This window comes from Antechinus flavipes, chromosome 4 (genome assembly GCF_016432865.1).
Source record: "Antechinus flavipes isolate AdamAnt ecotype Samford, QLD, Australia chromosome 4, AdamAnt_v2, whole genome shotgun sequence".
NCBI classification, from domain to species: domain Eukaryota; kingdom Metazoa; phylum Chordata; class Mammalia; order Dasyuromorphia; family Dasyuridae; genus Antechinus; species Antechinus flavipes.
The window spans coordinates 444,780,215-444,804,521 of NC_067401.1; the positions used below are offsets into that span (position 1 = coordinate 444,780,215).

The following is a 24,307-nucleotide window of genomic DNA, read 5'->3' on the forward strand; positions in this document are numbered from 1 at the left end:
TCATCTCTTGAAAGAAATCTCAAAATAAAAATTCCCAAGGATATTATACTATACTGCTAGCAGCCAGAAAGAGATCATTCAAACACAACTAAGCTACAATCAAGATCACAAAAGATTAGCTGCCATCACTATAAAGGTAAGGAGGGCTAAGAATATATAAGAAGGCAAAGAAACAATTACAATTAAGAACAGCCAAAAATCAGTATAATCCTACAGTGGGGAAAAAACTAATACTTTTATGATACAGAGGCCTTTCAAATATTACTGATAAGATCAGAACCAAAAATTTGACATTCAAACACAAGACTCCAAATCACCATAAAAAGGTAAATATGAATGAAAAATATTTACAAAGTTAAACATTTTACATTCTTATTTGGGGTGATGTAATCTTTTAGAACTTTACTATCAAAGTTTTTAGAGGAAATCTAACCAGACAAAATTCTATTTTGTCTAACCAGATTCTATTATGTTTGAATGATTTAAAAAAAAATAATGGAATGGGTAAGAAAGAGGACTACAACAGGTACAATGGAAGGGACAGTGGAGAAGAAATGAGCAACACTTGAACCTCACTTTTATCTGAGCTGATTCAAGGAGGGAAGAAAATACATAGCTAAATATCTGGGTACAGAAACTCATCTTAGCCAACAAAGAAATAGGAGGAAAAGGTAATAAGACAACGTGGAGAAGGAGAATAAGAGGGAGGCAGTGGTCAGAAGTAAAACAGACGGTTATAAGGGGGGGACAAGGTAAAGAAGAGAAGGATAAATTATTAATAGTCATAAGAAAAAATCTTCTAAATCACTAATAATTAGAGAAATGCAAATTAAAACAAATTTAAGGTCCCACCTCACATCCATTAGAGAAGATGACCAAAAAAAAAAAAAAAGAGAGAGAGAGAGAGAGAGAGAAAACAATAAATGCTTGAGATGTGGAAAAGAGATGCACTAATGCATTATTAGTGGCAATAATCCAACCATACAAGAAAGCAGTTTGGAACTTACTTTGATCCAACAATATCACCACAAGATCTATATCCCAAAAATATCAAAAAAAAAAAAAAAAAAAAAAAAAAAAAGGAGGGAAAGGTACAGATGTATAAAAATATTTATAGTAGCTCTATGGCAAAGAACAAAGCTAAGGGGACATTCAACAATCAAAGAACAGCTGAATAAGTTATGCTCTATGAATGCAATGGATAACATTTGGTCTATTTTACACAGATTATGCTATTTTGTACATCCAATAGCTGTATTGTAGCTATTTGTACTATTGTGCTATAAGAAATGATGAAAGAGATTTCAGAAAAACTTAGGCAGGCTTGTATGAACTCAGAGAGTGAAGTGAGCAGAACTATAATCAACTGAAAGCTACTAATTCCAACCAGTACAACAACCACCATTATTCTAAAACTCAGGATAGGCACCTAGAGATAGATAAGTGATGGATTCAAAGAACAGAAATATATTTTCTTCTACTTCTTTCTTTTTCTTGCTTTCTTTTTTATGGGAGGAGAATATGGCCAATGTGGAAATTTGTTTTGCATGTCTATAATAAATTCTATTTTTCTTGCCTTCTTAATGAGATGGAGGAGGGAAAAGAATTTGGAACTGAAAATAAAACTGAATTAATAAAATAAAAAAGAACCTCTCTTACTTTTCTTGAATACCAACTCTCTGTTCACCATTTTTGTTCTGTTGTTTCCAGTGTAAAAGTTATTCTCCTTTGCAGAGAGAAAACAGAAACAAATACCACATTTTCTGTTGTACTTCAAAAGCCCTTTTTCTACCAAAAGACAAATCTTCCTTTCTGCTGACCTAAGTTTTCCATAGCAGCTTAAGTTCACTATTTACAGTACTTTGCAACACTCTCCTGTGTTCCTTTTGTCACCTAGAATAAACTTGTTGGGGTATTCCCTTTTCATCCACATGGTCTCTTCAGACAAATCCCATTTTCCTTTCCTAAATGGAAGTGTTTTCTTTTATTTCTTCAAAATTTCATTCTAGAGCATTTCTCAACTCTCCTAAGCTGACCTTCCCTTCCCTGAAGCATTTTATTCAATCAGATTCTATCTTTCCTCTGAATTCTCTTATATCTGCCTATCAAACATCAAGGATATGTATCAGATTATAAAGACTCCTCTACCATAAGTTATAAAGAGAGGTCATCTTTCCAGATTTTCTAATATCCACTGCAGCAACCAGCTCATTCCTGTTAATGGGGTTAGTTCCTCTTTTTTGAAAGATGTAATCTTCACTCAAAAAGCTCAAAACCTTTTTCTAGGTTTGTTTCTCAAAGAATGGCTGTCTAGATATTTACAAATCATGCTCTTTCTTACATAGAAACATTTTGCAATGCAGAAGTGGCCAAAAAATACAGCTCAAGAATAACTGAAGAGACCACCAATGTTAATCCTAAACTGGTCCAGAAGACATTTTAATTGAGTATTAACCTTTAAATGACTTTTTTTTTTTTTTTGCAAAGAGAAAATTTCAGAAAGAGAGGAAATCATAAAAGTTAAAATTGATAGTACTAACTACAGAGAATAAATGATTTTGCATCAATCAAGTCTATGTTGATAGAGTTAGAAAATAAATGGTAGATTGGGGGAAACGTGCATTTTATATCACTAATAAAAATCTAATATCCAAAATATATAAGGAATTGGAAAATACATAACACAGAGCTTTTTCTCAATAACTGTTAAATTATATTAATAGTTTTCAAAAGAATTGCAAAATATAGTTGAAAATATAAAATGTTTTTCAAATCTCTAACAGAATAGGAATACATCTCTTTGGTTTCATTGTATAATGTGCAAATTGGCCATGCTGACAAAAAATAAGAACAATCTATGTACAAGAAACTGTAAGAAGACAAAAACAATAATATATTGTTAATAGAGCTATGATGTTCTCGAATTTGGATATTAACTTGAAATTTTACAATAAAAATAACCAAACTGACCAGTGATCCTCTAAGAATATATATCAAGAAAATAAAGGAAAGAAAGCTAATACAGACAAACTAGACAACACTATTGGTGAAGGTTGAGTAACTCAGAAAGCAATGAGAGTACAATAAGAAGACAATGAATTATTCCTTGCATTTCATGACAGAGAAGTGTAAGGTTAAGATAAAAGAGCACAGACACAGTTAGATGAATATTGTTGCTTGATAGCTTTTCTTTGTCACAAGGGAGGTACAATAAGAGGTGATAGGTTGAAATGATCTGACTACTCCCTCAGAGATGATTGAGGGGAAAAGACTAGAAATGAGACTCGGAGTCTGAAGACCCTTCTCTATGCTCAGGGCTCTTGGGTTGGAGTGTACTTCACATCAGGATGTGAAGGAAAAGAGTACATTTTGTGGTGGCAATGGTTTAACTGGTCTCTCAATTACCTCATGTCTCTCTTTCAGGCTGATTTGCTGATTCCCTTTTGAGGGGAACATATGGCTGATGCGCTTCATTTTAAACATAACTTTTCGAACATCATGGTGTTCAAGTACTCAAGCAGAATAGAAAACATTCTTCTATTTCAACTCAACTAAAATTTACATAAGCTGTCATATGGAGAAGTAAAAAAATCATTTAAATCATGAGACTACCATTCTCATCATTAAACTTCTAATTTTAGTCTTTCTCTTTTTGATAAATAGCAACATTCAGTAAAAACAGAAGACAACCAAGTTTCAATCAGGAAGTGGAAATAACATTTTCTGTATCTGCCAACTAAAGACACTATTAATCCCCCAGGGCAGAATAAAAAATACCATCCATTTTCTTCTTTGACAAAGCAAGACTTGTTAGTTCTTACAAAATTCAATATGATTAGCTGTAAGCCTTACCCTATAATGCAATTATGAAATTAAATTTGGACTTAAAAGGTTTTTAATATGGTATTCCTTCAATACTTCAAAAGATGGGTGACTATACTGGCATGGGTACAATTCTCTCCATCAACATCTCACAATCTTTCTCCTTTGGAAATAATAATGAATGTGGTACTTTAAAGTTTAAGGAATAGTTTCTTTACAATTAATTCTGTGTGATGCAGAGGAAGGAGTATTGTACTTGGAGTCATGAAACCTGGACTCAAATACTCAAAATGCTCCAAAATTTCCCAGCTGTGGAGCAATGTGGAGAGGGAAAGGGGGAGTAAGGTATCTCTCACATCTTTCTGTTGTATAATTTTGCAACATTCAGCTTCACTTGAGTTGTAATTATTCTTTGTTCCGTTTACATTGCTATACTTATTGTATATCATGTTTTCCTGACTGTGCTTTACTTCACTTTGCTTCCATTTGTGTAAATTTTAGCATACTCCTCTGAATTCATCCTGCTCAATGTTTCTTACAGCAAACACATCCATGTACCACAATGTGGTTACTTAATCATTGATTTATTACTTGATTTATACATCAGTATTTGATTAATTGATTATACAATTGCATAATTGATATGTATTAATTTGATTAATTGATGATATAAATGATGCAATAAATGTCTATACAGACATCATATTTCATAGATGGAAAAAACCGAGGCTAAAAGAAGATTTCAGTGTAAGAAATGAAATATTAAACCCAGGTCTTCATGATTCCAGTCTTTCCACTAAAGACTCTGTAGTAACTTCACAAGGTTGCTATGAAGAAAACACTTTTTAAACAAAATATCAAAAGAAATGGATATTCATTTACAAAGAAATCAAGAGAGGATGGCCATGATAATCAACAAAAACATTTATTATGCAGACAATGTGAGGTATAATAGATAAACAAAAACAAAGCAGGGTTTCCAGCATCTAGGTTTATATTCTAATGGGAGAGAAAAAGCACATATGTACATATATGCTCCAATAATCCAGATATTTGGTTTCATTAATGTAGGTGCAATTTCTCTAGCGATGTAGACCACAACCTGTTTGGACATGACCATCCCGTGTAACCCTTGGTCCAGTAAGTTCATTAAGGCAGGTTCAATCTCTGTATGAGAGGACCCTCTCAAGTCAAGTTTCTTGACATGGTACAAACATAGCTTCTCAATCAATTGTACTTCATTCTCTTTACATGGTTGGCCCATCTTTTTGTGTCTTTGCTATATACTTCTCTAAATGACATCCTTCACACAACTTCTTCATAATTACATATCTGTAATGTGTTACAGCCTGCTCATTCTACTAATGTGCTTTTCTGTTGTCCTTTGGGTGATCCCCTTTGGAGAGCAGAGTCTTTCATGACTCAAAATCATATAATATCACTAGACTATTACTGATATTAATAATAATAATGGTCTTTGTTTCATGGAGGAACTCAGAATCATTTAAAAAACTGCACTTTATCAAAGGTAACTCAGCTTATTTTTCACTTCTTGGCTCAATTCACTGCATGTCTATTTGTAGTGATTGTCCAACATTGATGAACAAGCACTACAGACTGTCAATCCAACTGCAATTTATAGTCTAGACAACAGATTATAAAAATAATCCGAGAAAAAATAGCCATAGCAAGAGTTTTACATGATATAGAGTAGCATTATTCAGATATGCCATATAAGTCCATAGAAGACCATGGATGAGCTATTTTGTGTCCTAAACATCATGGTGGAAAGCAGCATACATATGCATCTTTTCCCATAACTACTAAAGAAAGACAAAGTATTTTAAAGATTTAAAAATCCGAGAATTGAAGTACAGGTATAATTCCCTCTAAGATATAAGAACAAATGGCCACAAAGAACTATTTCAAGTGGCAATGGTTCATTGAATCCTTTAAACCACATATATGAGGAGAAATCAGGAATTAGATATGTAAACTTGTTTACAAACAGAAAATTCTGTTTTGCCATACAGGGAAATTATTCTAACCAACTAACATCATGGGACCATAGCTCCTTAACTTGACACCTTGGTTCGATGATGTACAAAAACAAAAAACAAAAACCCAACAATCTGTCAAAGAATGAAAAAAAAAAAAAAAACTTCTGAGATTGAGTAAGGCAATATCATATTACAAAAAGAATTTGGTATAACAGGGCTAATTCTATTTCCCAATGAATGACTTAGTGTTTTGCTGAATTGGTCATTGCAAATTCACTACAAATACTAATTATGACAAAATATTCTCTGAAGTGAAAGTTTTAGATGCTGTGCTATTTTCTTTAACTTGAAAAGGGGTCTTTAGAGAGGCGGCATGGTCCCATGGAAAGAGTACTGCATTAGGAATCAGAGGACATTTTAAAAAAAATTTCTAGCTCTGTAATTTGCTACCTCTGTGTACCTGGGCAAGTCTTTTAATCTTTCTTGGCCATTTCCTTTGTTCATAAAATAAGAAAACTGAACCAGATTAATCTAAGATTCCTTTCCAGCTCTAAATCTATCACAACATGGCCTTTTTTTGTCCTGCCATCAACTAGGTAGACCCCTAAAATTCCTTTCACTAAATCACCATGACCAAATATAAAAACAGATGCATGCAAAGCCCTTCATAACTTAGCTCCTCCTAACTTTCCAGTCTTCTTACACTTTACTACTTACCATTTCCTCTTTGATTCAGTGCCACTGGCCTCTAGATTGTTCTATGAACAAAACACTCATTCTGGGCATTTTTTCTGCCTGTTCCTCATGTCTGGAATGCTCTCTCCCCATTTCATACCAAGTACTCATTTTCCTGGCTTCCTTTAAGCTCAACTAAAATCCTATCTTCTTTTTCTTCTTTAATTGCATGGTTTTTATTTCAGTGCCAGTGTTACAGATGCAACACAAATGTTCCAATTAAAAGAACAAATTCAATGGAATGCCAAGGTCCAAGCCAGGCTCAGGAAATAAAAGAGAGGTTTGGAGTAATGGGGGAAAAGACTCTAATGTGTTCTAGAATGAGTCTAGATTCACTCCATGTAGGTTTTGTGTCCATTAGTTGAATCTTTACAACTGGTGCTGCCTCTTTTCTTAGCATCTACCAGATTTTAGCAGCCAAGTTAATGGCTGGGAAAGAAAGTTAAAATTTGGGGGGAGTAGAAATATGATAGCTTCTCAGTGTATCTTTATAGATTGTCTACTTTGTACTTGAGGAGAAAAGATAAAATCCTATCTTTTACAGAAAGCCTTTCCCAAGCTTTCTTAATTCTAGTGCCTTCCCTCTATTTACTACTCCCTATGTATTCCTATATTTATATTTATCCCTATATCTCAGTATATAGCCTGTTTGTTGATATTTGTCCCATTAAATTGTGAGTCCTTTAAAGTTAAGAACTGTGTTTTACTTCTTTTCCTATCTCCAGCATTTAGCAGAGTACCCAACACATATGAGGAACTTAATAAAAGTTTACTGATTGAATGAAACCCAAATTCAAACAAAAAACTACACATAAGATTCAAAGGAATTTAAAGGGAAAAAAAAAAGATGAGAATAGTGGGTTTTGCTATTCTCTCTTTTCTCTTCAAGGCAAGGAAGAGAACCGCATTCAGAAAGAAGGCATTGGGGACATTTTTAACTGACTTTAGGCTAAGAATGTTTTTCTAATAATGTATTCATTATAAAACAATACACATAAAGTTCAATAAATTGGGCCTTTTTCTATATTAGTCAATTACAAAATGATTCATTAATTCAGATAGGCACTCTATCATATTCCAGAAAAAAAAATCTATATACTATATATTAGAGAAAATAGAAATTTTCTTTGACTTAGTTGCCTCTGACTCAAATTAGAAAACACATAAAACATGTTTTGAATGTTTTAGGCAAAGACTAACTCAAGTTTAGATATTACCTATGACCACGCTTTTCCCAATAGTCCACATTTCTTGATGTTTATATAATTTAAAAGGCCCTATGTTCCAAATGAATGACAAGTTGATAATGACTTGGGAAACAACTTGGCAGAAAAGTTTTTCAGAAATAGTAGAATATAAAATGTACTATTGCTATACGCAGAACTGGCCTCAAAATCAGAAAGACATGAATTCAAGTTTTGATTCTTATACATAATGGTGATATGATGTTAGATAAATTATTTAATCCCTCAGAATAACTCCCTAACACCATAAGTTTCAGAGTACCAATCTGCTTGGGGGTAAGAGAGTTCTTCTCCTATATCAGGGAAATCAAAGAGCTTTAAAAAAAAAAAAAAGTAGAAATTTGGATATTTTGTATGTAAGAAAGAGAAAATATTTAAATTTTTTTTCTTAGCACATATCATTCTTCAAAGAATAATTTTGTAGTAAAACAGAGAAACATGACCTATGAGTCTTAAGTAACTTGTATGTATACTTATTACAGCTTTATTTATTGCAAAAAGCAAGTATTTGTAATAAAGAATATATATAAATTATGAAATAAATATGAATTTTTCTTTAAAATCTGTATAAGGCATATGGTCCTTTTTCATATATAATAGTTTAATGATGAGAGACAGAAAAAGTGTTTTTATGCAAAGGAAAATATTTACACAACTTTTCAAAGAATTTAAGATATTATTTCTATTGTAGATGAACATTTCTGCTACCTAAAAGGACATAAGAAAAAGAATTCTGATAATTTGTATAAATGAAAAAAAAATCACAGCTTTTAGATGGGATTTAGGATTGAATAGTAAATGATCTGTGATATAAATATGAGGACTCAAATCCTCCTGTGAAAAATGACAACATAAGGAAAGTTATTTTAAAGAGGCAGATAAAGCTCTTCTATTTATTAAAAATGGAAAATATATATATATATAAGTATAAACAAACAGTTTCAAGGGCACCAATTCCACTCTTCCCTGTCATTATTTCTTTTCTTCAGACCTATTGAATTGTTAAAGTTTTCAGACTTTACTCAATGATCCAGTGTTCAGTATAGTGCTGGCACACAGTAGGCACTTAATAGATAAGATTTGCTGACATGTGAATTCATGTGAAGCAACAGTATGTGCAATACCATTACTAGTGGTCAGTTTCCCAAACCAGCAGTACTGTTTATTTGGAGCCACAAGAATTTAATTGGGTAAGTAGAGTTCACTACAGGCTCCACTGTTGTCATTTCTTAGAAGAAAATTAGTAAGTAGATTCCCTTGGGAATATTTAAAAGCAACATCAAAAAGAAAATATGTATATGGTCAATAAATGCCTAGTTTTTAAGAGTCAAGGGTTCCCAAGGCCCCCAATTTTGAGGCAACTATGTTACAATTATATTGTGATCCATTCTTCCCTTTTTATATTTCCTACAAAAGCTGAAAATTTCCAAAAGTTGCTTTTAAAACAAAGGATTAGCATACATCACTATTTCCACCCTTTTATACAAATGTGTTCTGACAGTTATATCCTCGCAATAAAGCTTCATCACTACAAAATCTGATCCTATCCATGCACTATATGCTTATTAGTTAAGACTTACAACTTCAGTATTAATGAACACACATATTTCTCTTTGGTGCACATGAAACCAAATGGGCTTCTTAATGAGTTTTAGTAATAGTAACAAATCAGCAAAGCTCTAGTGGTCTATATAGTTTTTAAAATGCAAAATATTAATAAAAACCTTTCTTCCTATCAATCAACAGGCATTTATTAAGCACCTACTTTGTGGTAGGTACTATACTAGGTACAGAAAAGATTAAAAAAACAAAGTAATCTAATGGAGGTGGCACACAGCAGACCTACGAAGGCCTCCTAGAAATGTGGTATCTGATTTGTGCTTTAAAGGAAACCAGGAATGGGAGGAATCACAGGGGAGTGGAGAGTGCAATAGAGATGTGGGAAAGGCCTGTGCAAAGGCTTCTGGGACGGGAAACATTGTCATGGGTAGACTGCTTTATTCACTGGGCTTATAGATCCAAATGCTAGAACAGAGCAGACACAAGAAGAGCACTTTGGTTTGATAACTGGACAAGGAAGCTGGGCCAGGCGAGTAAGCAGAGAAGTCTGTGTTTAGTCACAGCTAACAGGGAATCACTGCACTTCTGAATGTGGGAGAGGTGGTCAAATCTGGCCCTCAGAAGCATTACTTTGGCAACTGTGTAGAATAATGGACCAGAAAGGGAGGAATCTGAGGCAGGGAGACCAATTATACAGGTTATAAACTATAAAACCAACACAACACATAAAAAGATTTATAAATAAGAAAACTCGTCTAGAATATTTGGTCTGTTTTCTCTTTAAAAATGGCAAAGTAACCTAATATTTGATGCTAAGCATAACAAATAAATCTTGCTATAAGGTGATTCGGGGTAGTTCCAATGGTCTTGTGATGAAGAGAGCTATGTGCACCCAGAGAGAGCTATGGGGACTGAGTGTGGACCACAATATAATATTTTCATCTTTTTTACTTGCTTTTTGTTTTCTTTCTCATTTTCTTTCTTTTTTTGATCTAATTTTTCTTGTGCAGCATGATAATTGTGGAAATACGTATAGAAGAATTGCACATGTTTAACATATTAGATTACTTGCCATCTAGGTGAGAAGGTGGGGGAACAGGAAAAAAATTTGGAATACAAGGTTTTGTAAGGATGAATGTTGAAAACTATTTATGCAAGTATTTTGGAAACAAAAAGTTTTTTTTTTTTAAACTTGCCATAGAATATAATAATCTTACAGGGATATTACTCTTCTGGCTATCTTAATTATACCACCTTAAGCCAGAAATGAAAAAGATCTCTTAAGCATTCAAATGGCTATCATCCCTTTCTCCCAAACCACATATTTTAATTCACAAAGTAGCAGAACCTCTATCTAAAATAATGCAACATATGGAAAATCTAGAAATATGTCCTAAAAGAATAAGTTATCGCTAATAGAAGATAATTTAAATGAAAAGAAAAATCATAAAAGCAGAGCAGTATAGGAAATCTTTGCTGTACAGAGAAAAAGTTCTGTGGACATCACCATAAAGTATATATCACAACAACAATGTATTATGATAAACAGTTGCTTGTAATAACCCAGACCTGTCCAGGTTATTAGGTCCAGCACACTATTTAATAAGGAAAGGAAATATTTCATGCATTTTAGAAATTACTAATCAAGACCAGTTAAAAATTTAAAACCAATTTTGGCACATAAAGGGGTAAAAGCTATTGGAAAAATTCATTTATATTAAATACTTCATTCCCCTCCAAACATATTACTATAAATTACCATATGATAAACCATATATTTGAAATGCATTACTAGTGCTAAAACTGAAAGACTACAATATTGTTACAAATATGAAAGTTCAAAATATTAAGTTCTATCTATATTTCTGTCCTCAGCATAAAGTAGCTCAACCCTTTATGATTAGTATATAGTAATGGAAATTTTTTTTAATAACTTTTTATTGATAGAACTCATGCCAGGGTAATTTTTTACAACATTATCCCTTGCATTCACTTCTGTTCCGATTTTTCCCCTCCCTTCCTCCACCCCCTCCCCTAGATGACAAGCAGTCCTATATATGTTAGATATGTTGTAGTATATCCTAGATACAATATATGTTTGCAGAACCAAACAGTTCTCTTGTTGTACAGAGAGAATTGGATTCAGAAGGTATAAATAACCCGGGAAAAAAAACAAAAATGCAGATAGTTCACATTCGTTTCCCAGTGTTCTTTCTTTGGATGTAGCTGCTTCTGTCCATCATTTATCAATTGAAACTCAGTTAGGTCTCTTTGTCAATGAAATCCACTTCCATCAGAATACATCCTCATGCAATATCGTTGTTGAAGTATATAATGATCTCCTGGTTCTGCTCATTTCACTCAGCATCAATTCATGTAAGTCTCGCCAGTCCTCTCTGTATTCATCTGGCTGGTCATTCCTTACAGAACAATAATATTCCATAACATTCATATACCACAATTTACTCAACCATTCTCCAATTGATGGGCATCCATTCATGGAAAATGTTTTCTTTTAATACAACTTATGTTCAGCAAGTAGACAATATGGCCATTAAAAAATTCAATTTCAGTAATTTTCCAAACAAGCTCAATGACTTTTATTGTCTGACCTGTCACCCCCCCTGATGCAGGCCTTCCTTGCTTAACACCTGAACTACTACAATAGCTGGCTGGTGTTGTAGTTGCTAGAAAGACACCCAATTCTTTCCATATTCCAGTTCATCTTCAGGCAACAAAGTGATTATGAAGCCAATTTCCTTTCAGTTCTCACCAAAATTGCACCTTCTACACAAAGTCTTCCCCTTCCATAATCTTCATCTCTTCCCTCTGAAATTATCTCCAATTTCTCTCACATATATCCAGTTTGCGCAGCTGTTCGCTTGTTTCCCTAACATACTGTAAACTCCTTAACAGCAGAGATTATTTTTTGTTTTTCTATGTATTCCCAGCACTTAACACAGAGACTAGCAGATAGCAAGTGCTTAATAAATGATTATTGACATGGTTCAGAAAACAACTTTATTTTATAAATATTTTCATAAGCTGTAACATCTATATAATCAATTATTGTTAATACTAGAACAAGCTTGAGGTTTATTTTAATAATCTTTAGTAATTATTTCCCAACTAATTAAATAATTTTATCAGTACCCACTGATTAAGAGAACTGGATTTAGTAGAATTGCAGATTTAAAGAATTCATGAATTTGTCACAAATTTTGTGAATATTGCTCTAAATACTTAAAGAATGTTATATTCTTTCTGGATTCATCTGTGGATGCAATTAGCTGGAATGTCCAACTCCCTTTATTCTATTCCTTAGGCTATGACTCAACTCTACAATGTTTTTCTATTATAAACATTTTGCCATACTCAACATATGTTTTTTAAATGAATACATATTCTTCAAAGGCAACATCAGTCCATCACTTAACTAAACAAACTAGGGTCTTAGCACTATAGTATCTCTTTCTGGTCAAGGTCTCTGTACAAATTTAAGAAGTAAATGTTAAAATCAATCAATACATTTTCATGGGCACCTGGTAGATAAATAGCATTACAACAGATGCTGTAAATATGCTTGGGAAGAAGTTGGTAGATTCAAATGATAGGGAAATGGGAAAAAAAACACTGTCATCCAAAGAGACTTAACTGAGTTTCATTGGATAAATGATGGACAGAAACAGCTACACCCAAAGAAGGAATACTGGGAAATGAATGTGAACTATTTGATTTTTGATTTTCTTCCCGAGTTATTTTTACCTTCTGAATTCAACTCTCCCTGTGCAGTGGGAGAACTGTTCGGTTCTGCAAATATGTATTGTATCTAGGATATACTGCTACATATTTAACATATATAGGACTGCTTGCCATCTTGGGGGGGGGGGGGGAGGAAGGGAGGGGAAAAAACGAAACATAAGTGATTGCAAGGAATAATGCTGTGTAAAAATTATCCTGGCATGGATTCTGTCAATACAAAGTTATTATTAAATAAAAAAAAAAAAAAAAACACTGTCATCTTTTTTGTTTTAAAAATTAAAATATAGGGAGACAATTGTAGGAAGATGATGGAGTAGATCACAAAACTCCAAGCTCTCCAGATTTCCCCCATCAAAAAAACAAAATTGCACCTCAAGGAAAATGTAGACAGATGAAAAAATTAAATAAGACTTGGGGCAACCTGTATGTGCCAAAATGTTTGTAGCAGCCCTGTTTGTAGTGGCTAGAAACTGGAAAATGAATGGATGCCCATCAATTGGAGAATGGCTGGGTAAATTGTGGTATATGAATGTTATGGAATATTATTGTTCTGTAAGAAATGACCAGCAGGATGAATACAGAGAGGACTGGAGAGACTTACATGAACTGATGCTAAGTGAAATGAGCAGAACCAGGAGATCATTATACACTTCGACAACGATATTGTATGAGGACATATTTTGATGGAAGCGGATTTCTTTGACAAAGAGACCTAACTGAGTTTCAATAAATGATGGACAGAAGCAGCTACACCCAAAGAAAGAACACTGGGAAACGAATGTGAACTATCTGCATTTTTGTTTTTCTTCCTGGGTTATTTATAGCTTCTGAATCCAATTCTCCCTGTGCAACAAGAGAACTGTTCGGCTCTGCAAACATATATTGTATCTAGGATATACTGCAACATATCTAACATATATAAAACTGCTTGCCATCTAGGGGAGGGGATGGAGGGAGGGAGGGGAAAAATCGGAACAGAAACAAGTGCAAGGGATAATGTTGTAAAAAAAATTACCCTGGCATGGATTCTGTCAATATAAAGTAATTATTAAATAAAAATTTAAAAAAATAAATAAATAAAATTAAATTAAAAAAAAAAAGAGTTGGGGCAGAACAGGGGTCCTCCTAGGACAACAGGAGGGGCCCCAAAGAAAGACTCCAGGAAGAAGAATTAACTGGTATAAAGTGTAGAGTGATCCAGGCTAGCTTCACTGAATAAGCAAAGCAGAGAATCCTGGACAAGGAGAAGTCAGTGAAGTTATAAGAGATCAAGAAATAATAAATATAAAGAATAAAAAATGGAAGAGAATGTGAATATCTTAAAAAGAACAGATCTGGAGAATAGATCAAGAAAGGAAAACATAAGAATCATTGGACTACCTGAAAACTATGACCGAAAAGAGAACCTTGACATAATAATGCAAGAAATAATTAAAGAAAATTGTCCTGAAGTGATAGAATAAAAACAGAAAGCAGAAATAGAAAAATTCATCAATCACCACCTCAAAGAGGTCCTAAGGAAAACATTTGGAAATATACATTGCTTATGATGGAATATTATTATTCTATAGGAAATGATGAGCAGTATGCTCTCAGAAAAATCTGGAAAGTCCTCCATGAACAAATATAAAAAAATTGTTTTACATGTAACTGCAGAAAATAAAAATATTAAATATTAGAAATATCAAACACTCAGATCAAAGAGAAAATGTTACAAACAACCCCCCCAAAAAATAACTGATAAAAACAATTCAAACATATCGAAGTTACAGTAAGACTCAGACAGTATCTAAGAAGCAACATCAGTGATTAATTTCAAGGGACACAATAAAGACAAATTGTTTATGTTTTATACATGGGAATGTAAATACTATAAGACTGATAATTGTAATTGGATATTCCAAAAGAAAGATTGGGATAAAGTTGAGTATGATATGACTCTAAAAAGCTAACCATTTAGAAAAAGGTAAGAATATGAGTAAGGTACAATAGCAAGAACCAACACAGAAGAATTAGATGGGGAAGGAGGGCTGGATATTCTAAAAATCTATTCATATTATAATGGGTTAAAGAGGGAACACTACATATACGTACCAAAAAGGGCACAGCACCTTCCAAAATCTATAAAGAAATAAGGGGTAGGGAATAGGATAAGATGGAGTAAAAAAGGCTGTTTAGATTAATAGGAATGTGATATAGTATGTAGATAAATAGGAATGAGATAAGGATGGAGGGAAGAATGAGGGGAGAAGATAAGAGAGGAATAGAGGAGTGTTGGGAGGTTAAATAATAGCAAGGGATGACTAAAGTAGAAGAGTTAGCAGAAATAGGAAATAAGAGATATACACAAACATAACAACAATGATCAGGAGTAGAATTTATTAGAAAAAAAGTAGGGGTAGTAATCATTGATTTCAGACAAAGCCAATAAAGATTTCAATCAAGAGAGAAATCAACATTTATGTGTCATCTATATTAATGTTGTTTTAAATGTATGTGCATATGTACATATATGTACATGTATGTCTATGTATTTGCAGGTGTGTATTTATACACATGTGAGTATATAACATATATGTATGTATACATGACTATATCCATGCTTAATTGCAGCCTGCTTGAGGAAGGTGAAGGGAGGAAAGGGGAAAAAAAATAAACTAAAAAGTGCACAATAGATAACATAAGAAAATGTAAAAGGAAGCAAAGATAGACAGTTATGAATATGTCTTCTATTCTGATATTTGGAATGGAAATTAATTGCTACATCTTCCAAATCCTCCCTTATGCTCTGCTAGGTACATGACAATGCTTTTTTTCTTCTTTTTTTCTTTTTCTTGTTTTGCATTTAAGTTTTAAATAAATAAAATAAAGTTTTAAATACTTTTAAAAAATCATATGAAAATGGGTTGAAATTTTTTTTAAAACTGAAGATAATTACTGAAGGTATAAGCAGATATTATTACCTCTACAGTCGCTTCCAAATGAAAAGCGGGACTTTACGCCATCATTTCACTATTTTAAATACTTCTGTGTATCTCAGCTGTGTACCTGTGTAACCTCAGCTGAATCCCTACTAATTAGTCATCCTAAAATTCACTTCCATTTTATACCCATCAAATTACATAAAGGGGTGTTCTCAACCTTTTACACTTCCTGAATTCAATCACACCTTCTCATTCTCAGCAGATAAGCTTGTTTCTTATATTCAGTGAAAAGACAAAACTATCTTCAGTACCCCTTAAATTTACTTTAAAAGGTGCACTCCCCAAACTTTTCTTTCTCTCCTCTCCTTCTCTTCCTCCTTCTCCTTTATGAGACTAAGCCTTCTAAGTGTACTTTCGATCCCATCCCCCTACCAGGACATCCCTTCACCAAATTAGTATCACTCAAGCACAGCTTTAATTGTGCTTGTGGCACTATCTATAACATCAATAGCTCCCCACTGCCAAAAATAAATAAATTTCAAACATTTTAGCCACATATTTAAACCACAGTCATTGTACTACATAAATCTTATCTAGGGTATATTTTCTACTACTCCACCCAATTCTCCACCCAAACCCAGAATGGTCCTCTCAACATTCCCCAACAAGCCCAGTGCTTTCCCCAACCTGTACCTTTTCCTATCATTTCCTCTACCTAGAACACAGTCCCCAGTACCCTGCCAATCAAAATCCAACTTCCTCTTCAAAACTGAAGTCAAATCTAGCTCCTCCACCAAGTCTCCTTTTCCACCCCAGCCTGAAGGATACAGAAGCTTAAAATCATCTACAGCATAAAGGTCAGTCAAAGGGCTCTGATGATTCATGAGGATTAACTGAAGCATCTGAGAATGTTAACCCTGAAGAAGATAAAACCTGGGGGAGACATAACAGCTAACCAAGTACTAAAAGTATTCATGTAGAAAAGGAATCAAGCTTGGCTGGGAACTAATCAATAACCAGAAATCACCAATAAGGAAATTCAGGCTTGGTACAAGAGAACAATCAGAAGTTTTCATCCTTTAAAACCACTTCAGCTTTGGAGCTCCCCCATCATGGTCCCTTGGCACTCTCCTTCTGACTGAAAGTCAGTGAGCTCCTCCCTCAGTCACCATTTAAAGGATGCCCAAGATAGGCATATCTTCCTTTCCCACCTAACTGCAATTCTCCAGCCTTCTCCATCAGGCCTCTTCCCTGTTTTCAACTTCTTTTTCTGTGTCTTCTTCCTCTATTAAACTGTAAGCTCCTTGAGGGCAGAGGTTATCCTTTCACATCTGTATTTCCATAACTTAGCAGAGTGCCAGGTGCATATTAAATTCTTAATAAATGCTTACTATCAAAAAGTAGAATGGACTGCCTTTAATGACAGTGAACTCCCCTTAACTAATTTTTTTTAATGCTTTTTTTTTTTTTAATCCTTAATAACCACCTGTTAAGAACATTATGTAGAGGATTCCTGTTAATTTACAAGATTCTGAGGTCCCTCCCAACTTGAATATTCTGACTCCTACTAGATGCAAATTCCTCGAGTACAAGAACTACATTAGATCTTTAATGCCATTAAGTCTGTTTTCCTTCTAAATCATTCTGTTCTGCTGAAACAATCCCTTTAAAAATCATCAACAACCTTTTCCTAATAACCCCATCCAATGATCTTTTCTCTTTACTGCCCTTTTCATAATGCATATGACATTAGTGAATACCCCTTCCTTCAGACACTATCTCTTCTCTTAGTTTTTAAAATAATATACTTTCTCCTTGTATATCTCAACTAGTTCCTCTTTCTCTTTCTAGTTTTTTGTTTTTTCTAATTTCATAAGGTAATCTTCAAGGTTCTGTTCTCAGACATCTCTCTCCCTTGCCAATTTCTTTTACTTGCAGAACTTCAGTTATTTCTTTAGAATAAGACCTCAGAAACCATTTAATCTAACTGATATCTGAAAGGAAATTTCTTCTATGACATCACTGAAAAATAATCACTAAATTAACTTCTGAAGTAGTCTTTTCTGTTTCAGATGACCTAAAATTTTAAAAGAATTGTATCCTAAAACTGAGCCAAAATCTATGTTTTATAAATTTACCCATCGTTTTTGTTACTGGTTGTATCCTCTGAGGCCAAGCTAATCAAGGTCCAGGCCTACCCTTAAAATACTTGAAGAATGTTACCAGGTCTCATTCATTCCTCAAAAGCCATCTGTACCTAGCAGGCAAGATCGGACCATGGAAAGAGCAAAGACTCTAGGGTCACATCTTATCTCATGTCTCTGCAGAGGTCACTCAATTTCCTTAAGATTTCAGTTTCCACATGTATAAATGGGGAAAGGTCTATGATCCATGCTAGGATCTCAGGGCATCTGACTACTTCTAGCTAGTGAGCAAGCTAGAGAAGGAAAGAGAGCCAAAAAGCAAGACTCAAAGTAAACCTCCATGTAATTTTACACAGCAGAATTAGAACATTAGTATTCTCTCCTAAGAACAATTATATAAAATAAAGGAAATGTATTACCTGTGATTACATTTATGTCTGGATATTGATTTTCACACAGACCAACAGCCTTGCTATCCTTCTCAAAGGCTTCTCGAAGTTCTTTCTTGACTGCTGCTGAACCACATAATCGGTATAGGCCTACTACCTAGAAATAAAATGAGAGCCACATTATGGTAAAATTTGATAAAAAGAAAAACGAGTATCATATGCACTATACATGGCTGACATTAATATACAAAGTAATATTTTATAATGGCATTAAACTTTAAAATTCCTCAAAGACAAAATTATGAATTTCATAGAAACTTACTTTAAAAATTTTTAATCACTGTTCTGCAATATTTTTTTCCCATAATTCTGGATATCTGTATCTTATCCACTTTTAATTTATTTCTCACATACCTATCCATTGGGAGAAATATCCCTGTAGTCAGACATTTAGAGGTAGCACACAACACTATTGTAGGTCAATCATACAAACACTGACATCTTAAGAGTATGGTTCAAAACAAAACAAAACATAGAAAAACTTGCCTTATATTTCATTACTAAATTTCATTTTATACTGTTATAAACATTTTGTGTAGGTATATTATTTATACTGCTGGATCCACTTTGTAAATCTAGCAAAATTACAATTTAACTAATATTATCTAAATGAAGAAGAGAGTGAAATTGAGGTGTTTAACTCTTTCATCTTCATTTTCTATTATTAAAAAATAATAACTGAATCCAAGATAAAGTTTAAATAAGCATTAGTAAAGTACAGGTATAATAAGAGCCATGTACAAAAATACATAATATAAGATTTACTGGGGAAAAGTAACAGTTTCTTTAAAAAAAAATCATGCTTAATATCTATGGAAAATTTAATAGTCAAATATTCTCATAAGGATGAAAAGAAATAAGTCAACAATCTGTTTTTTAAAAAGTCTCTGCCAAAATTCTACAACAAAGACTATTTTCAAAATTGAGTCCATGGATTGCATCATGGTGGGGCAGATACTATTCAGCATGGAAAAAAAAAAATGGCTCAGATACAAGAAACAAAAATAGGAGGGATAAAAAGCTCTATCTTGAAAGAGGTGAATAAGTGGCCTAGGACTATTCTTATTTAAAACATTTACAAATGTCTTAGACACAGTGGTTCTCAAACTTTTGTTTTCAGTACCTTTATCCTATTAAAAATTATTGAGGATCTCTCGAAGAGTTTTTGTTTATCTGGATTTTATTTATAGATATTTACCATATTGGAAATAAAAATTATTTTTGAATTTGTAGACCCTCTAAAAGGGTTTCAGAGATTCTCAGGATTCTCTAGACCATACTTTAAGAACCACTGTCTTAGAGGAAGAAGAGGCACATAGCAAAACACACAAATCTGAATGTTTCAATCACAAAATACAAAGCTGATAAAAGACTGCAAGGAAGGAATTTTTTGAGACTATATCAATGAGGCACAAAGTACCAAATGGGCTTCACAGCAGGTAAGTCATTAAAAAAGAACAGGAAAAAAAAATCGAATTCATTTAGTGTGATCCAAGTTGTCACAAACCAAGAAAGTTAGGAATCACTGAAGACTACTGCTATGGCAAAAACATACAACAAAAATCCTGAGGATCTAGAAATATTTTTAGAATCAAAACCAAAAGTATTACTCTTCCACTGTATAAAGCCTTTATGTATCTATATCAAGAATATTTGATAAAGAAACACTTCTGGTCAGAACTCTATAGAAAGAAATAGTCCATAAATGAAGGAGGGAAAAAAATCTGAGCAGCCTTTTTTCCTGGCATTGTTCCTGGTTTTATGGCTGCCACAGTTCTAAAAGCTATAAAAAAGGTTTTGATATTTGAAATGAAATAGCACCAGAAGAATCTAGGAGCTCCACTATCGTGTGCCCACTCAAAGGGACTCTGCAAGGCAATGGTGTTCCAACCAAGTAGGCAGAGAGACCAGTGTCTCCCCGTTTTTGAGGGCAGTCATGTGGGTTCAAGGGAGTCCAGCACAATGGCACAGACAGAAGAGAGTAGCCCTACAATGCCATAGGCATGAGTGTCTCTCCCTAGAGGATGATTATGATAAAAATGATGAATAACACTTAACTAGTGCTTACAAAAATTATTTCATTTTCCTCAAAACAACTCTAGGAGGTAGGCAAGATGCTATTATTAGCAACATTTTACATCTGAGGAAACTGAGGAAGAGTTATGGTCTACAATTAATCAATCAACAAACATTTATTTAGCACCTGCCAAGAGCCGGTGCCCATGCTAAAGTCCAGGGATACAAAGAGAAGTAAGATCTTTCAGGAAGCTTACAATCTAATGGGGAAGACAACGTGAACTAAATACATACAAAACAAGCTATAGAGTTAATAAGAAAATAAGAAGGGCAGGTGCTACAATTAAAAACAGTAGGGGAAAGCTTCCAGTAAAGAGCAGAATTTTAGTTGGGCCTAAAAGGGAGCCAGGGAAGTCAGTAGACAGAACAGAGAATGAAAAGCATTATAGGCATGGGAAAACCAGAAAAAAATGCTCAGAGCCAAGAGATGGAATGTCTTGTTTGTAGAACAGCAAGAAATTCAGTTTCACTGGACCCAAAAATACAGTTTGCGAAGTAAAAGGAGGTCAGGTTATGGAGGACTTTGAATGTCAAACAGAGCATTTTGTTCCTGGAGGCACCAGGGAGCCACTGGAGTTTGAATGCAGACTGGAAGGTGATATGGTTGGGCCTGTGCTTTAGGAGTGCTTTTAATAGTTAAATGGATGATGGAATGGAGGCAGGGAGATAATCCTGGTGTAGGGTGACCTGGGTAGTTGTAGTGTCAGAGGCAAAATAAGGAGGTATGCAAAACAGGTTGCAAAGGGGAAGACAACAACAGACCTTGGCAACAAATTGTATATGGGAGGTGAAAGATAGATGTAAGTGTGAGGAACTAGAAGATGACAACCTATACAGTAATGGAGGAAAGAAAATTCAGTTTGGGGTTTGACTTTAAGATGTCTAATGGGCATTAGCTGAAAGACTTCTGCAAGGAAGTTGAAGATGCAAGATTGGAAGTCAGCAGAGAGACAGGGGCAGGATAGGAGATTTGAGAGTTCTCAGTATTAGAGATGGGTTACTTTAGGCCTATGGTACAAGATTTTGTTGGTAGCAGTACTGTTCCTTCACTAAAGAGTGAAGAGCTTGTGAATTTTTGAGGCAGAAAATGCCCCAGTGCTAAGAGGAGACGCTGAATTCAGGTAGGCTACTCTTCAAACAACATCTAGTCAAAGGTCTATTTTCTGCAGCTTTTCCAATATGGTCAGAACTTAAGTTCTTCTGACATTTTACTTGATAACTTAATGCTTAAATAACTTGAAAAATAAAATGTTATAGAACTTAATATATTAACAACCTAATCACATCTCTGCCCTTATTGACCAAATAATCCTGCTAATAGGAACAAACATCGGATACATGATCATTTTGTATCATATGTTCATTAACAATAGCTATAATTACTATTTGTATTATGTAATTAATCTATATATGTTTTACACAGCTAATAAAGTAACATCTACTAATGATCTGATTAAGCAAATGAGCACCTACCCAATGTTTACTGTATAATGATAGCAATGATAAGAATGGGTGCACTGGTGGCCTACAATGCCATTCTTAAAGCACTTTTCTCCTAACAAAACTATGTGATAGACAGACAAGACAAAAAATAACAATGATAACCATACTGGTGACAACTCATATTTATATGGAAGCTTGGATATTTAAAAAGGTTTCCTCACAGCAACCGTACAAGGTAAACAGCACAAGGTTATTCTCCTCACAAATAACAGAATTAGGTCCATACTGCGCAGGTAAGTTGTTTGCCCTGGGTTACACAGCTGGTATGGTGGAACTGAGCCTTGGATCTAGGTCTCTCCACTCCAAGTCTACTGCTGTTTCAACTATGCTATACTGCCTTCTCAATTGAAAAATTAATAAGTATAGAAGATAGAATAAAACTTTTTTTTTTTATTTCAATAGGGAACAAAGTGCTTAACCATGTTTTTACACTGAAATGTTGCAAAATTTTTAAGTAATTACCGTTAGAAATGTAAATTTCAGGAAATTACAATCAGGCAAATTGATTATATGAAAATTGTTCTGAGTATTTTTAGGTGAACTAACCACCAAACAAATCAAATTTAATAAGCTGAAAGAGAGCTATTTCACATAACAAACTTATGGTATCCATTACTCCCCAAAAATGGCTAAACCTGAATTTACTAAATTAATGGATAACAGATCTATGACAAGTTATAAGGGGAAAATAATCATGTCTGTAAATGTCCCTGATGCTGATGAAGAACATCATTACTTTTTATAATATCATTTCTGGGTATTTTTTCAAAATCTGAATCCTAGACTTGATAGACCATGAATCTCATGCAGCATGACCAGTCTTTTTAAGTAGTTTTAAAGCTTTTGCAAAGAACCTGAAATAAAACAGGCCTATGTAAAAGATTGTTTTTGTCTGTGTGTTTAACAGGATCTGATGTGCTTAGCCAAAGAACTGGAATAGTTACAAAGATTAACCAAATTTTTGGTAGAAAGCCAATCGTAATGTTCAAGCATAGTAAATGAACACTCTCTCAATATGGGAAAAGAGGTCTAATTCAGGAAAGTGCATTTCTAACTGCAAGATTATAAAAACTACTTTTTAGTTTGTAAAACACTTTAACTAAATAGAGTAAACTATAGTTCCAAGAAAGAACGGATGATCTGCATTAAGTTATGCAGAGTAAAGAAAACAGAACCAAAAGAGCAGTATAAATAACAAAGACAACTTGCAAATAAAGTCAATGTTGAGGCAACATAACTCTGGCCAAAATCAATAGCCAATGTTAGTACCATACTATCCAAGGTAAAGGACACATCCCACTTTTCTGCTGTCAGTAAAACTAACTGTTTGAGGGAAGGAAAGCAATGTGTGTACATACTGGGGGGGAGAGGAGGGTCTATATTAATTTTTAAATTAAAAAAAATTCAAGAAAAAAACAAATAATCTAAAATCATTACCAACAAAGTATTAGAGTATTTCTCCAAATGTGATAGAAATCTAAATTATATCTTTCAAAGAATCAAATTTACTTATGAATTACTAAATTATTCATTAAAAAATAATTCAAAATATCAAGAAGTAATTACTGTTCTATAAATAGTTGACCAATTATATTCTCTTCTCACTTGACAATTTTGCAACAAATATAATAATACCTCAGATAATAAGATAACAAAATACTAATGTTACTTTGTTTTTAACTTTAATAATCTACAGAATTTTTTAAAAAGTAACTGACAAATGTAATGCATGTCTGATAAATGAACCGGTTTTCTACTGGCTAAGGAAAAAAAGAAAAATTGCTTCTTCATTTTCATAAAAAGCTTAATTGGGAAGGAAAAGCACAGTTCAGGCATAAGAACTTTCATACTGATTTTCTTATTATTTAACCCCAAGAAGAGTAAGTCTCCATAAAAGATCATTTTTGTCTATATTTCTAAAGCTTTTAGTCTTGTACATATTTTAAGAATAGGAGAGTTACAAAATGAAACAACTGTTTAGTAGGAGGCCAATCACAAGCCTAATTTATTATGCACAATGCTTTTATCATGTGCCCAAAGGATTTCCCCTCACAAAGAGCTCCTTGAGGTCAAAAGCTGTTTCATCTT

The 24,307-nt window shown here is 33.6% G+C and overlaps 1 protein-coding gene across 2 annotated transcripts in view; it reads right to left on the reverse strand.

The window, feature by feature from the left end:
* SYDE2 (synapse defective Rho GTPase homolog 2) overlaps nt 1-24,307 on the reverse strand; it is an 88,434-nt gene that overhangs the window by 23,324 nt on the left and 40,803 nt on the right. For both annotated transcript variants that reach the window (XM_051999239.1, XM_051999240.1), the window contains exon 4: nt 18,611-18,737. In XM_051999239.1, the coding sequence (XP_051855199.1) occupies nt 18,611-18,737 (127 nt within the window). The remainder of the gene's footprint in view (nt 1-18,610; nt 18,738-24,307) is intronic.